At 47.0% G+C, this 14,181-nt stretch overlaps 2 protein-coding genes and 1 long non-coding RNA gene across 5 annotated transcripts; 2 read left to right on the top strand and 1 right to left on the bottom strand.

Annotated features, from left to right (window-relative positions):
• Positions 1-4,212, top strand: LOC123134930 (uncharacterized). Of its 2 annotated transcripts, none has more exons than XM_044554077.1 (3): positions 1-259; positions 587-2,358; positions 2,742-4,212. In XM_044554077.1, exons 2-3 carry the CDS (start codon positions 606-608, stop codon positions 3,764-3,766), a joined length of 2,778 nt encoding a protein of 925 aa, XP_044410012.1. In that variant the 5' UTR covers positions 1-259; positions 587-605; the 3' UTR covers positions 3,767-4,212. The 2 variants fall into 2 exon arrangements, with proteins under 2 accessions (XP_044410012.1, XP_044410011.1); XM_044554076.1 differs by having other exon boundaries at positions 584-2,358.
• Positions 4,213-7,904: 3,692 nt separating this feature from the next.
• LOC123134929 (uncharacterized) lies at positions 7,905-13,862 on the top strand. Of its 2 annotated transcripts, none has more exons than XR_006465770.1 (3): positions 7,905-8,086; positions 12,942-13,096; positions 13,552-13,862. It is a non-coding gene; the product is annotated as an uncharacterized lncRNA (long non-coding RNA). The 2 variants fall into 2 exon arrangements; XR_006465771.1 differs by having other exon boundaries at positions 12,931-13,096.
• Positions 8,523-12,228, bottom strand: LOC123134928 (probable LRR receptor-like serine/threonine-protein kinase At3g47570). Its single transcript, XM_044554075.1, has 2 exons — positions 9,183-12,228; positions 8,523-9,089 (listed from the first exon to the last, which is right to left on the bottom strand). Exons 1-2 carry the CDS (start codon positions 12,115-12,117, stop codon positions 8,707-8,709), a joined length of 3,318 nt encoding a protein of 1,105 aa, XP_044410010.1. The 5' UTR covers positions 12,118-12,228; the 3' UTR covers positions 8,523-8,706.
• Positions 13,863-14,181: the final 319 nt, after the last annotated feature.

The raw sequence follows: 14,181 nt of genomic DNA, 5'->3' as shown, positions 1-14,181 counted from the left end.
AAGTCCTCCACGCAGAGCATGATCGCTAACTAGAGTAGGCTAGTGCTCTGTTCTCGATCAGTACTCGTGTAGTAGCTTACTACTACTTACCTTTGATCCGTCCCATCTTCGTTTCTTCCTTCCTTTTGCCTTCTGAAAGCCCGTAACTGCTGTCTTGGCATTTTAATTAGTACCGCTTTTTTTAGCTTCTTCACCGAACGTATGTCCATGTGAAGATCGAGCTAGCCTTGTTGCTAGCAATTGGCCTGCGGGATCCAAGGTAATTAGTACTCCTCACAAGCATGTCCCTCCTGAACATGTTGCCTGTTCTTTCTTGGAAAAACATACGGTTGTGTACTACTAGTATGTTGCTTGTTCTTGTCTTAACCAGTGTGTCGCTTTGCTGAACTCCTACTGCATCCACTAAATCAGATGATGTTGCTGACCAATCAAGCAATTCAGCGCGCCTACGTACAGTAGCTTGCATGCTGTTTAAAGTAGCAGAGACTTTCATATTTGCATGCTAGCTAAGCAAGTCGGCAGCATAATTAAGTGAAGCCAGTAGCCGTGCAGTCTCAGTCTCGCAACTTCTTTTTCAAATCAGCAGGTTCCCGCCATCGATCGCCATGGGGATCACCCGCGCGCACATCGTCAAAAACGACTCCCTGGAGGACAGGCTGGGCGACTACGTCGGCGGCAAGCCCAGGCGCGCCTCGTTGGGGGCGGCGTCGAAGCACTCGTCGCGCCTCGTGGCGGCGCTCACCTGCCTCCAGCTCGCCTTCGCCATCTACGCCACCTTCCTGCTCTACTACATGAGCCCCGCCGTGGACCTCCGCGCCAAGCCCGACTTCGCCTGGGCCACCCGCATCGCGCAGCGCTGGAAGCAGACCATCATGTCCGACGGCGGCGGCGACCCGCTGTTGTCGCCGCTCCAGGTGTGCGAGCACGAGAGCATCGAGTTCGAGCAGAAGAAGTCCACCGACGCGCTCATGATCCGCCTCAAGCGCGAGCTCTACGACGACGTGCTCGCCTTCCAGCGCCGCTCCTTCGCCGCCGAGACGCTCCCCGAGCTCCTCCGCATGCGCTCCCGCTGGCCCTCGTCGCCGCCGTCCGACGAGGCGGGCCGGCCGCGGGTCACCGTCATCCTCAACCACTTCAAGCGCCGCACGCTGTGCGCGCAGCTCGACACGCTGCGGCGGCAGACGCTGCCGTTCCACCGCGCCTGGGTGCTCGCCTTCGGGAGCCCCAACGAGGCCTCGCTCCGGCGCATCGTCGAGAGCTACAACGACTCCCGCGTCAGCTTCGTCGCCTCCGGCTACGACTTCAAGTACTACGGCCGCTTCCAGATGGCGCTGCAGGCCGAGTCCGACTTCGTCTACGTCCTCGACGACGACATGATCCCCGGCACCCGCATGCTCGAGATCCTCTGCCACGTCGCCGGCACCGACAAGTACCGCAACGCCGTGCTCGGCAGCATCGGCCGCATCCTCCCCTTCCGGGCCAAGGACTTCACCTTCCCGAGCTACCGCAAGTTCCGCTCCCGGGAGGCCGGCCTCTACCTCCCCGACCCGGCCTACGACATCACCGTCGACCGCATCGTGCAGGTTGACTTCCTCTCCAGCTCATGGTTCCTCGCCACGGAGCTCGTCAAGACGCTCTTCATCGAGACGCCCTTCACCTTCATGACCGGCGAGGACCTCCACCTCAGCTACCAGCTGCAGAAGTACATGGGCGCCGGCTCCTTCGTGCTCCCCGTCGACCCCAAAGACAAGGAGACGTGGGGGGACAGCGAGCACCGTCTGGCCTACGTCTCCGAGACGACGGTCATCTTTAAGGACATCGTGACCGTGCGGGACGAGCAGTGGTGGCGCGCGCTCACCTCCGGCTACGTCACCCAGTGGGCGGCCATGAACCCGCAGAAGGTGGACGCGCTCTTCTACGCGCACTCCCTCGGCGAGGTCAGGGCGCTGGCGCCGCTGCTCGAGAAGTTCCGCACCACCGCCGGCCGGAAGGCGTACCTCGTCGTGTCCGGAGGCGGGCACTGCCCCTGCGAGGAGGCCGCGGCCGTGCTCAAGTGGCCCAAGGTGGTGTGCAAGGAGCGGCGGTTCAAGGTGTTCGACTTGGCCCTCGGTGCGCTCTCCGGCCCGTCCCATTCCGAGGTGCCCGTGCTGCAGGCCGTCTACTCCAGCATGCGCGGCCTCGTCCGGATGCACAACCCCAGCGTCATCTTCGCCGTGGCCGACGTCGACGGTAAGGTCAAGGACGCGCTCCGCATGGCCGCCGAAGCCGCCGTCAACCAAACCGCACTCGTCCTCCTCCCCAGAAAGACCATCCCCAAGGTGCTCTGGATGGCCACCCTCCGCCCTGCCTCACTCCCAAGTAAGTACTCTCTCCGTCTTGTTTTATCTCCTCGTTGTATAAGATTTGTCAGAATTCAAACTTCATAAAATTTGAATAAATTTATTTTATTAAAAACATGAACACCTACAATATATAAGGTATATATAATAAGAACACTAATTCCATAATGCATCTAATAATATTGATTTAACATCATAAATATTATTAACATTGATTTAACATCGTAAATATTAATATATTTTTCCTATAAACATGGTCATATTTTTTATTGGAACAAAAACATGGTCATATTTATGAAATTTGACTTCAGACAAATCTTATAACACATCAAACTCCCTCTTTCTCATCGTCGTACCAATCATCTTCTACAATCATCTTCTATACAACCACTTACGTTGCAGACTGGAACAAGATGAGGATTTCGGTGAACATCATCACGCAGACGCGCGCGGGGTCCCTGGGGCGGCTGCTGAGCTCGCTGAAGAACGCCTACTACCTCGGCGACGAGGTGCCCATCAGCTTCAACATGGACAGCAAGGTGGACGCTGCGACGCTCAACACGGTGAACGCCTTCGCCTGGCCGCACGGTGGCAAGACGCTACGCCGCCGCATCATCCAGGGCGGCCTCATCCGCGCCGTCAGCGAGAGCTGGTACCCGGCCTCCGACGACGACTACGGCCTCCTCCTCGAGGACGACATCGAGGTGTCCCCCTACTACTACCTCTGGGTCAAGTACGCGCTGCTCGCCTACCGCTACGACCCCACCGTCTCCCTCCCGGAGCTCTCCTCCATCTCCCTCTACACGCCCCGCCTCGTCGAGGTCACCAAGGAGCGGCCGCGCTGGAACGCCACCGCCTTCTTCGGCGCCACCAAGCACGGCGCCAACACCCCCTACCTCCACCAGCTCCCCTGCAGCTGGGGCGCCGTCTTCTTCCCCAAGCACTGGCGCGAGTTCTACGCCTACATGGCCGCGCGCTTCACCGAGGACGCCAAGACCAACCCCGTGCAGATCCCGAGGTCGCGCACCAACGGCTGGCAGGCGTCCTGGAAGAAGTTCCTCATCGACATGATGTACCTGCGCGGCTACGTCAGCCTCTACCCCAACTTCCCCAACCAGACCAGCTTCTCCACCAACCACATGGAGCCCGGCGCCCACATCAGCGCCAAGGACAACAAGCTCAAGCACGACAAGGGCGACTTCGAGGTCCCGCTCGTCGCCGACGACTTCGCGCCGCTGCTGCCGGCCGGCAAGATGCCGCCCGCGTCCAAGCTGCCCGTGCTCAACCTCTTCAACCAGCCCGTGTCCATCAAGGGGCTCAAGGCCGCCGGGGCCAAGCTCCGGCAGGACGTCCTCAGCTGCGTCGCCACCCAGCTCGTCTCCGTTGACCACGTCACCGGCTTGCCCAAAAACTGCACCGCCTTCTGAGTTCTGTGATCGAGCTTCCCTCCTTCGACCCGGAAAAGAATTCTATGAGACCAGGTCTCACGGGTTAGCAGGTGAGACCCATCCTGATGGATGACACGTGGCATTCACAAATCACAAAGCATTTACCACACCCCCACCTGAAATCAGGGGAGGACAGATTAGATACTTTGTGATTTGTGAATGCCACGTGTCATCCATCAGGGCGGGTCTCACGTGCTTTATATGAGACCTGGTCTCATATAATTTTTTTCCCTTCGACCCCATTGCATAGCATAAACTATGGGCTGCACCGCATTCGCATGCATCCTCATCAGTCTCATCAAATTTATCTTCGTTTGGTCGATCGGCAGGCCCTATGTGCTGCATGCACATGTTGGTGTATTAATTCTTTTCGGTGCGCTCTACAATGAAGACATAGAGTCGTGCCAGCAACTTCTTTTTGATAATCTTGGTGTTTTAATTCTAGCTCTTTGGACTTCAAAAAAGAAAATTCTCGCACTTTGCTTGTTGATTCTTTTGACGAGAATAGCAGGAGCTCTGCCTTTGCATTGTAAGTAAGAGGGGGTCAGAATGTACAACATGTTGCCACCATGAGAGGTTGACAGGAAAAAACAAACACACACGCTGTAAACATCCACACACTCTGGCATGTATTTCGAATATAGTTATAACATAGGGTGACACAGAAGTAGCTCCAGTTTATCAATGTAATGTAGGCATGTATTTCGAATATAGTCATACGTGCTTATAAAAAAGAACTTGCATGACATCTTTTGTCCTACCCTCCCATGGCAGCGGGGTCCTAGTGAAAACTAAGGGATATTAAGGCATCCTTTTAATAGAGAACCGAACCAAAGCATTAACACATAGTGAATACATGAACTCCTCAAACTACGGTCATCATCGAGAAGTATCCCGATTATTGTCACTTCGGGGTTGTCCGATCATAACACATAATAGGTGACTATAGACTTGCAAAAAAGGATCAAGAACTCTCATATATTCATAAAAATATAATAGGTTCAGATTTGAAATCATGGCACTTGGGCCCTAGTGACAAGTATTAAGCATAGCAAAGTCATAGCAACATCAATCTCAAAACATAGTGGATAATAGTGATTAAACCCTAACAAAATTAACTTGATTACATGGTAAATCTCATCCAACCCATCACCGTCCAGCAAGCCTATGATGGAATTACTCACGCACGACGGTGAGCATCATGAAATTGGTGATGGAGGATGCTTGATGATGACGACGTCGATGAATCCCCCTCTTCGGAGCCCCGAACGGACTCCAGATCAGCCCTCCCGAGAGAGATTAGGGCTTGGCGGCGGCTCCGTATCGTAAAACTTGATGAAACTTTCTCTCTAATTTTTTCTCTCCGCAAAACGGAATATATAGAGTTGGAGTTGAGGTCGGTGGAGCATCAGGGGGCACACGAGACAGGGGGACGCGCCTAGGGGGAGGGGGTGCACCCCCACCCTCGTGGACAGGGTGTGGCCCCCCTAGCCTTGATTCTTTCGCCAGTATTTTTTATATTTTTCAAAAGTTATCTCCGTGGATTTTCAGGTCATTCCGATAACTTTTGTTTTTTGCACAATAAACAACACCATGGCAGTTCTGCTGAAAACAATGTCAGTCCGGGTTAGTTACATTCAAATCATGCAAGTTAGAGTCCAAAACAAGGGCAAAAGTGTTTGAAAAAGTAGATACATTGGAGACGTATCAACTCCCCCAAGCTTAAGCCTTTGCTTGTCCACAAGCAATTCAGTTGGCAAACTGAAAGTGATAAAAAAAAACTTTTACAAACTCTGTTTGCTCTTGTTGTTGTAAATATGTAAAGCCAGCATTCAAGTTATCAGCAAAGATTATGAACTAACCATATTCACACTTAGGTCTCATATTTACTCATATCAATGGCATAATCAACTAGCGAGCAATAATAATAAATCTCGAATGACAACACTTTCTCAAAACAATCATAATATGATATAACAAGATGGTATCTCGCTAGCCCTTTCTGAGACCGCAAAACATAAATGCAGAGCACCTTTAAAGATCAAAGACTGACTAAACATTGCAATTCATGGTAAAAGACATCCAGTTCCGCTGCAGACGTGGACGATACACCTTGCGGATGTCAGAGGGTGCCATTCTAGCTCTTTGGACTTCAAAAAAAGGAAAATTCTAGATCTTTGCTTGTTGATTCTTGCTATTTGCTACATCTTTCTACTTACTTGTCATTTGCATGCTACGCAACAAATTTGAATTTAATTTGATAATCCCTTATTCATCCCCTAGTAATTAGACATTGATCTTTCATGGTGCAACGGAGGGGTGTAGAGCATCTGCATCGACAAAGCCTCAAAGAAGTCGTAGATCATTAGAGGAGGGTCACCTTTTTTCCTGAAAAAGAGGTTGAAACCACTAGCCTCTGCATCATTGTAACGCACATATCCATTTTTATTAATTATTAAGCAAAGTGCACAACAAAGTCAATTTGAACAAAACTACAAGATATGAAATTAACATGCTCGTTTCCAAACCACACCGTGCAGATCTCCGTTATATTCATGCATGCATGAGTTTCAAACATCAGGATCTCTTATTTAAATATTTAAATTCAACTTTACATTGATTATGACCTCACCTATTCTTTTACACGCACACAGTAGTCTTCTCTTTATAATTATACCACTAACTTTCTTTCGTGCATGCATGCACACACACTACCAGCGGCATTATCTATCGCATGCATGCAATCTTTTTCTTCAGGTCGGTCTCCCATGAAGCCACACACCCACACACATCCCCCTATCCATCATACCGGGCAATCTTTATCTCTCACGCGTGCATGCGCAACGATTGATGTTCCTCTATGTATGTGTGTATATAGCTAGGTCTTTCATAGTTTTCCATACAAACCGATCAATCGATATATCCAGTGAGGTCTCACCCTCTTTCCCACGTCCACATCGATCAATCTATACCTCTCTATATAGGATTAACATAAATAGCTAATACACCCACAATAATTATATATCCAACGTCCCCCTCTCATCATCCATGCGTTCCGCTTCATCTCTCAGACGCATGCACAATGGCGAAGACAGGGGGCAGTAAGGGCCCTGCCCCCCCCCTAACATCACTATATATCGAGGCTAATATGAATGTGATCATTAGACAATTGCTGCTAAAAAAGGTTTAATTTCATGAATTGACCCTCCTCGTAAAGGATTAGCAATGCTTGGCCCCCTAGCTCATTTATTTTTCATGGCTCCGCCACTGCGTGCAACAGCGCACGTGTTCGCGCCCTCTCTCTAAATATCGATCTCGCAATTGTGCATTCCTTCATAGTCTCCCTCCACTCGGCCCCTCGCACCATCTTCTAGCCCCCCACCGAATTTTGCCACATGTACAATCTAGCAGACTGCATGGTTGAACTTAAGCATAATGCACAAACCTCAAAACAATAGTGGTTCTTTTTTGTTCTAGAATCTTCCGTATCATAACTGCCCAAACTTTTTTTCTAGTTGAATTGCCATTATTTATTTTTTACTTTATGCTTTACAACGCACAATTCCATGCATGCTAATCACTCTCTTCCAATTTATCTTCGTTTGGTCGATCGGCAGGCCCTGCATGCTGTGCACCTGTTGATGTATTGATTCTTTCTTTCAATGCGCTCTACAATGAAGACATAGAGTCGCGCCAACAACTTGAACTTTTTGATAATCTTGGTGTTTTAATTCTAGCTCTTTGGACATCAAAGATGAAAATTCTAGCTCTTTGCTTGTTGATTCTTGCTATTTGCTACATCTTGCTACTTGTCGTTTGCATGCTACGCAACAAATCTGAATTTATTTTGATAATCTCTTATCCATCCCCTAGTAGTTAGACATGATCTGTCAACCGAGGGAGTACTCCCTCCGCCCTCCGCCCCATAATATAAGAGACGGAGGGAGTACGTCTGATCTTAAATGTAAAACGCTTTTGTTGAATAGAGGATGTATTCGGTTTCATATTTTCTCTTCGTTTTTGTTTATCCACGAGAAAAAAATAGAAAAATAAGAAGGAAAAAGCAAGTCCAAAGTCGAAAGAAGATTATTTATTTTTTTGCCTGTCGCTCCTCTGACTCTCAAGTACGAGAGCGAGGCAGCCGAGTCAGGGAACAGGCCGCGCGAGGACAGGAAGCTGCCGCGGAGCGCAAGACCGCGCCGGCTAAGGTCGACGTCCGGCGGCCACGCTTCCGCCTTGCGCGGCCCACGGCCATCGTCACGACGCGCAGGGCAGCCCCATTCCCAAATTGACGCCAGAGTGAGTACCTAGGGTTTGCTGTCTTCTTTTCAGTCCTGTCATTCCCGTGTTAAATACCAAAATTACCGTATCGATTTTGTACAATTTTTGCTTCAAATTTGATTCAACCGGGATTAATCGGACTTGTCGTCTCGGTCCCAAAAGATTGGGCTTCGTTGCAATCTCTACTAGTACTACTAGTACTATAGTAGATCCAAACTTGACACATCATACATGAATGTTAGCTAGTTAGCAGGAGGCAGATTGAGAGATTTCTGATTACAAAGGAAGAAACTTCCAACACCAATGAAGAGATTTTCCCCGGCAAAAGAAAAAAAGCAGAGATTTCAGCTGGAAATATTGATTACTGTCCGCCCAACACAGTTTGTGTGGGGGAGGCCAAGTTGCTTTGGCATTGATGAAAGCAATAGGAAAACATAGCTATCAGCCCTTTATCTCTGAAGAAAAGTTTGGTTTGACACAACAGCTCAGGGCCTTTAACATCAATACATAGTGAAATTAACATAAGAAGATTCAGCAATTAGCTATCTAGATTTTCCAATGAAGAAAGATCCAAAACGAAAATAGCTGCGACAGAAATCTGAATTCATTTTATCGGAACTGCTGTAGACTTGCAGCTCTCAGCTGTTCACAGAGAAAAATGCTTCTTTTACAGCCATTACTTCGCTGTAAATTTCATGCATGCTTGGGCGATCTTTTGGTGACTCGACGGAGCATAACAGCCCAAGTTTAAGGAGTTGCAGAGCGCAGATATGCATCACTGTAGTTGGCTTGTATTCTTCTATTTTGGGGGTAACAGTATGCTGATCTCCAGTTTTTGGCATAAGGCTGGGGTGAAGAATGTGTTCAATCTCTGAAAGTGATGCATCCACATACTTCTGGAGTGTAAGGCCATCACTGAAGGCTTCATCAGTAGGTCTTTTCCCCGTTAGCATTTCTAGAAGTATGATGCCGTAACTGTAGACATCGCCCTCAGTTGAGATTTGACTGCCCATGCCATACTGTGCAACGATTGGAAACAAAAAGTTATATGACAAGCACTATAATAAAGTTATTATATAAAAAAACTCAATTCAGACTAGGTTTAGTTACCCACCAGGAGCAATGTATCCAATAGTTCCCCTTGGTCCAGATATGCTTGTTGAGTTGCTCTGAGCTTCAGATGAATAACCATGAATTAACCTTGCTAGCCCAAAATCACAGACATACGCAGTATCTTCATCATCAAACAGTATATTGCTTGGCTTCAAATCACAGTGCACCACTGGTGGGATGCATTGGTTATGAAGGTATTCCAGAGCAGACGCAATGTCAACTGCTATGCATATCACTGTCCCCAAACTCAAATCAGCATTCTTCTGGATCTTAGCATGAAGTCGATTTTCAAGGCTACCATTTGCCATATATTCAAATACCAGAGCTTTGAACTCATTCCCCATCAGATCGTAAGTTGAGCATGCAGTTATGACACTCACGAGATTTCGGTGCCGGATGTTCCGCAAAGCTTTGCACTCAGCAATAAAGCTATCCAATGCACCATACTGATTAAGTTTGAACACTTTAACAGCCACCAAGCTATCTTTTCCGTCCAACTGACCTTTATACACTATCCCGAATTGCCCAGAACCAACTATATTGGTTGGAGAAAAGCCATTCGTTGCTTTGCTTACATCATTATATGTTAGCCTTTTAAACTCCGCATATGTGTGGTCAATGGACTGACTTGACCTCCGCCTCTTCTTCTTTCTCAAAATATGGAAAACCAGGAAAACCAGCCCTAAGATCAAGGCCAATGCAACAACAGCTAGCAGGGCTGCCAACAATGGAACAATGAACTTGCGCTTTCTCTGAGATGCCGAGGTGGAGCACCTGGGCAAATCGTTGACTTGAACATTTGAACAAAGAAGTGCATTTCCTTGGACAGAAACACTACTTGTGTTAGCAAAGGCTCCACCTATCGGAACTGGCCCCTCAAAGTTATTGAAGGACATATTTAGGTATTGCAGCGAAGTAAACGTCTCAAGGAATTCTGGTATTGTACCGGATAAATTGTTTTGGGAGAAATCTAATGCTTTGACACCCTTGAGGCTTGCCAATGATTCTGGAATGCTTCCTTCTAGGAGGTTCCTGTCTAAGTTCAGTGCTTCCAACCGGATACATGCACCAAGTGCGGATGGGATTTTGCCTCTGAGTTTGTTGTGCGAAAGGTTCAAGGAGCCAAGGTTTATCAAGCTACCAATTTCTAGAGGTATGGAGTCTGTGAACTGGTTATGTGACAGGTCAAGTAACCAACTCAGTTGATTTAACTTGCTAAACACGCGCCCATTGATACTTCCGTTGAGGCCATTGCTGGAAAGGTTTAGCGCCACCAATTTCTGGCAGCCAGCTAAACTTGTAGGTATGCTTCCAATTAATTCATTTTCTTGTAAATAAAGTTCTGTCAACTGATTCAAGTTACCAATGGAAGATGGAATTTCTCCTGAGAACTTGTTCCGTGATAGGCTAAGAACAACCAGTTTGCTTAGCTGGCCAAGAATAGAAGGTATAGGCCCTGTGAAAATATTGTTATCAAGATAAAGTAGGGAAGTTTTAGACAGGTTCCCAATCTCCAAGGGAATAGTTCCAGATATGTAGTTTGACCGTAGAATCAAGTTAACCATACTTTTGGGCAGGGTTGCTACAGAACCAGGCGGCAAATTGCCATGTAGTTTGTTTCCGCCCAAGTTCACCTTTAGCAGCTGTGTACAGTTTGCCAAGGACGAGAAGAATGTCCAGTCTCCAGCTTCTAGCTGGTTTGAGTACAGCATTAGGACCTGCAAATTCGTCATGGAGCTGAAGGAAGGAACCACCCCACTCAGCAAATTGTTGCCGAGATATAGGAACTCCATGCTGGAGGCATTGGCTAGCGATGCAGGGATATCACCCTCAAAATGATTATTAGACATAATCAATGAATTTATGTTAGAAAGAGTGTTCCCCATATCGGAAGGAAGTGTTCCTCGAAGATTATTGTTGGCCAACCCAAGAAAGCTCAGCAAAGGTAAACTGTAAATGGACGGTGGCACTATCCCTGATAGATTGTTGTATGAGAGGTCAAGGAATTGCAGGCCTGATAGCTTGGATAAATCTGGGATGTTTCCCTGCAACTGGTTTTGCGCAATTAACAGACCAGCAAGCCGTGTGAGATTTCCTACTGAGGGCGGCACAGTTCCGGTTAGGCTATTCCCTGTTAAATCGAGGTAGTTGAGCTTTGAAGGGAAGTTTGTGAAAGGTGGAATTGATCCAGAAAGATTGTTCATCGAAACATGTATCTCTGTGATGGTTGAGCTGTTGAAAAGAGCTGCCGGTATGGCCCCAGAAAGACTGTTGTTTTGTAAAGAAAGGTAGCGAAGGGAGGAACAATTTGCCAAAAACAGCGGGATTTCTCCCTCGAGAAAGTTGTTGGCGAGACTGACAGACTCCAGAGCCGGTGAGCTCCCGAGTAGAGGTGGAATCTCACCAGAAAGTTTATTGCTGGACAAGTCTAGAGAGGATAGGTTGTGAAGCGTACCGAGTAGAGGTGGGATCACACCTCCAACAGAGTTGTTGCTCAGCGCCAAGACATCAAGGCTAGAGCATAAGGACAGCGATTCCGGGATCTCGCCGCTGAGCGCGTTGGAGCTGAGGTTGAGGTACCGGAGTCCAGAGAGCCGGCCAATCTCTGGTGGGAGATGGCCAGAGAGCTGGTTGTTCGGCAAGTGGATTCTCACCAGCGACGTGAGGTTGGACATGCAGAGCGGGATTTCGCCGGTGAGGCCCTGTGCCTCCATGTCCAAGGCCACCACCAGGGGTAGTTGTGGCTTCCCTGTGCACGAGACGCCGCACCAAGTGCAGAAATCTGGCGAGGTGGTGTTCCATGTGGTGATGGAGAGGCGAGACTTGAGGCAGAGCAGAGCGTCTCGGTTGTTGTCGGATTCATCAGCTAATGTTGTCAAAGACAAAGGATGCAAAACCGATGAGACAAGGATGGCTAACACTAATGCACAAGCCATCTGGTTGATATGCAATGTGAGCAACCATGGATCTTGGGCTGATTTGATTCTGGAAGAGCGGTAAATTGCCTTTTATAGAGGTCTGTTGCTGGATTATAGAAGCCTTTGGCTGATCGTTCTTGGTGCATACAAGTCTAGCTTTGTGTTCAGAGCTGAAACCTACAAACGTGTCGTTAACTTCTGGACCTACGGTTGGAGTTTCCTTGATGGAGTACCAGTTTTTTAGTTAGTCAATACATGTCCACATTGGGTGTGTGAAATTACTATGTAGTATAAACATGGACTATATCAGGTTGACTTGGATTATGCCATTTTGAGGTCACAGTCGTGCTACAGTTCCTATTAATTCCTATTGAAACGTTTTCGCACCAGGAGTGTGATATATGTAGTACATTTCAAACAACTTCTCTTCCTACTTATTGCCCCCAGTTTGGTAGATTTTGAGGGCAATGACACGTATGAAAATCCTGTGAGAAGTTCCTGTCCAACTTCGTTAGTAGACTGAAAACTAGTGTGATCATATCAAACTTTTGCAGTTTCTCTAACTTGTGCACACTGTCTTGCCTAAATAGTTGATGGAGAAAAATGGTCACAGGCAAAGTCCTTGCGCTGCCATCAGAACAGCATTTTCCAGTCAACACGATTGGTCTTTGAATAGATTTTTCTCTGCTACTTGTCTGTCTTATACAGTATAAATCACTGTTAAAAGTTATTGAAACTTCTTGTCGAAGTTATCGAAATATCAGTTTTCTCTGCTGTCTTTCCAGTCAAAGTTATTGAAAGTTCTTGTCTCGTAAATATGTTTTGAACTAGTCCTGGTACAGATCCTTTATTTAGACGGAGATGAAGCATAATGCCCAACCATAGTGAGTGCAACGGCCTTCATTTTCCCTCATAATGGATTGGAGGTACCTCTTGGTTCTTCGACTTGTTACAACCGGGATCATGCTGCTCATTTTCTTGCACCCGGCATCTTCGAGTATGTGCTCTGCCTTGCGATTCCACCATGTGCAACCTGTACCTCTCTTTGATATACAGTTTTGTTCACAGAAAATCGGGTTTTTTTATATGACAATCTCTATCTTCTACTTATATCTGTTCATTTTGCGGGAACTACCAGGACAAATAATCTCCCTACATCTCATGATGTCCTGATTAATTAGTTTGATCCCAGCAATGTTTTAATCCAAACTCATTTTCACCTGATACACTCTCATCAGCCATCAGGAATAGATCACCTTAGGTGTAATAATTGAAACCCTTTTTTGTTGCCGGTGAGCTAACATGGTGTTCAATTCCATTACAAAGTATTGGATGTACTATGCTCTTCTTCAAAAAAATTCGGTCTACTTACAACAGCAAGCTAGAAATTCAGGCCATTATCGCGAATATAGGTTGTCCCGTTTATAACCACATTGTATTTGTTTCTTGCAGATACTGAACCCAATTGTCCACCTTGTACTTGCTGCAGACCATGCAGCTGTGGTCATAACTGATTGTACATCGTTCCAGCAGTCTTCTTGGGATTACTGTTCCGCAGAAAGCCGACCACATCTCCTCTTTTTACGCCATATATATGTATTACTCGGTTGCACCGTAGTAAAACAAGATACTGTTGTAACGATGGATGCTGGTCTATTGAGTATTTACCTGGCCTAGGACTCGGAGCACTATGCCATAACTTGTAACGTTGAATGCTGGTCTCTATGTAACGATCTTACTACTATTCACAAGGGCATGATCAACGTGCTAAGCATGTACATATGCCCAAACCGGTGCCTAAATAGTGAGATAATTTCAGTTTCTTTGTCCTCTCGTCTCACTTTCTTTGATACAATCTTTAGTACATCAACAAAAGGCACACTATTTGGTAAAATATGTATTAAAATGCTCAATTAATCGAGAGAAAAATGAAATACATAAGATGCTTATTTTGGTGGAACCAATTTGTAAGCTTCGAAGGAAGTTATGTATTGCTAAGATCAGTTTGCGGTTGCTGAACTGTGTTGCGTTTTGCTTATTTTATAATGTATTTGTGAAAAAATTACCCACCAAAGTATGCAG

This window comes from Triticum aestivum, chromosome 6B (assembly GCF_018294505.1).
Source record: "Triticum aestivum cultivar Chinese Spring chromosome 6B, IWGSC CS RefSeq v2.1, whole genome shotgun sequence".
Classification (NCBI taxonomy): Eukaryota; Viridiplantae; Streptophyta; class Magnoliopsida; order Poales; family Poaceae; genus Triticum; species Triticum aestivum.
The sequence above is the reverse complement of the archived record's forward strand: the minus strand, read 5'-3'. Positions and strand labels throughout refer to the sequence as shown.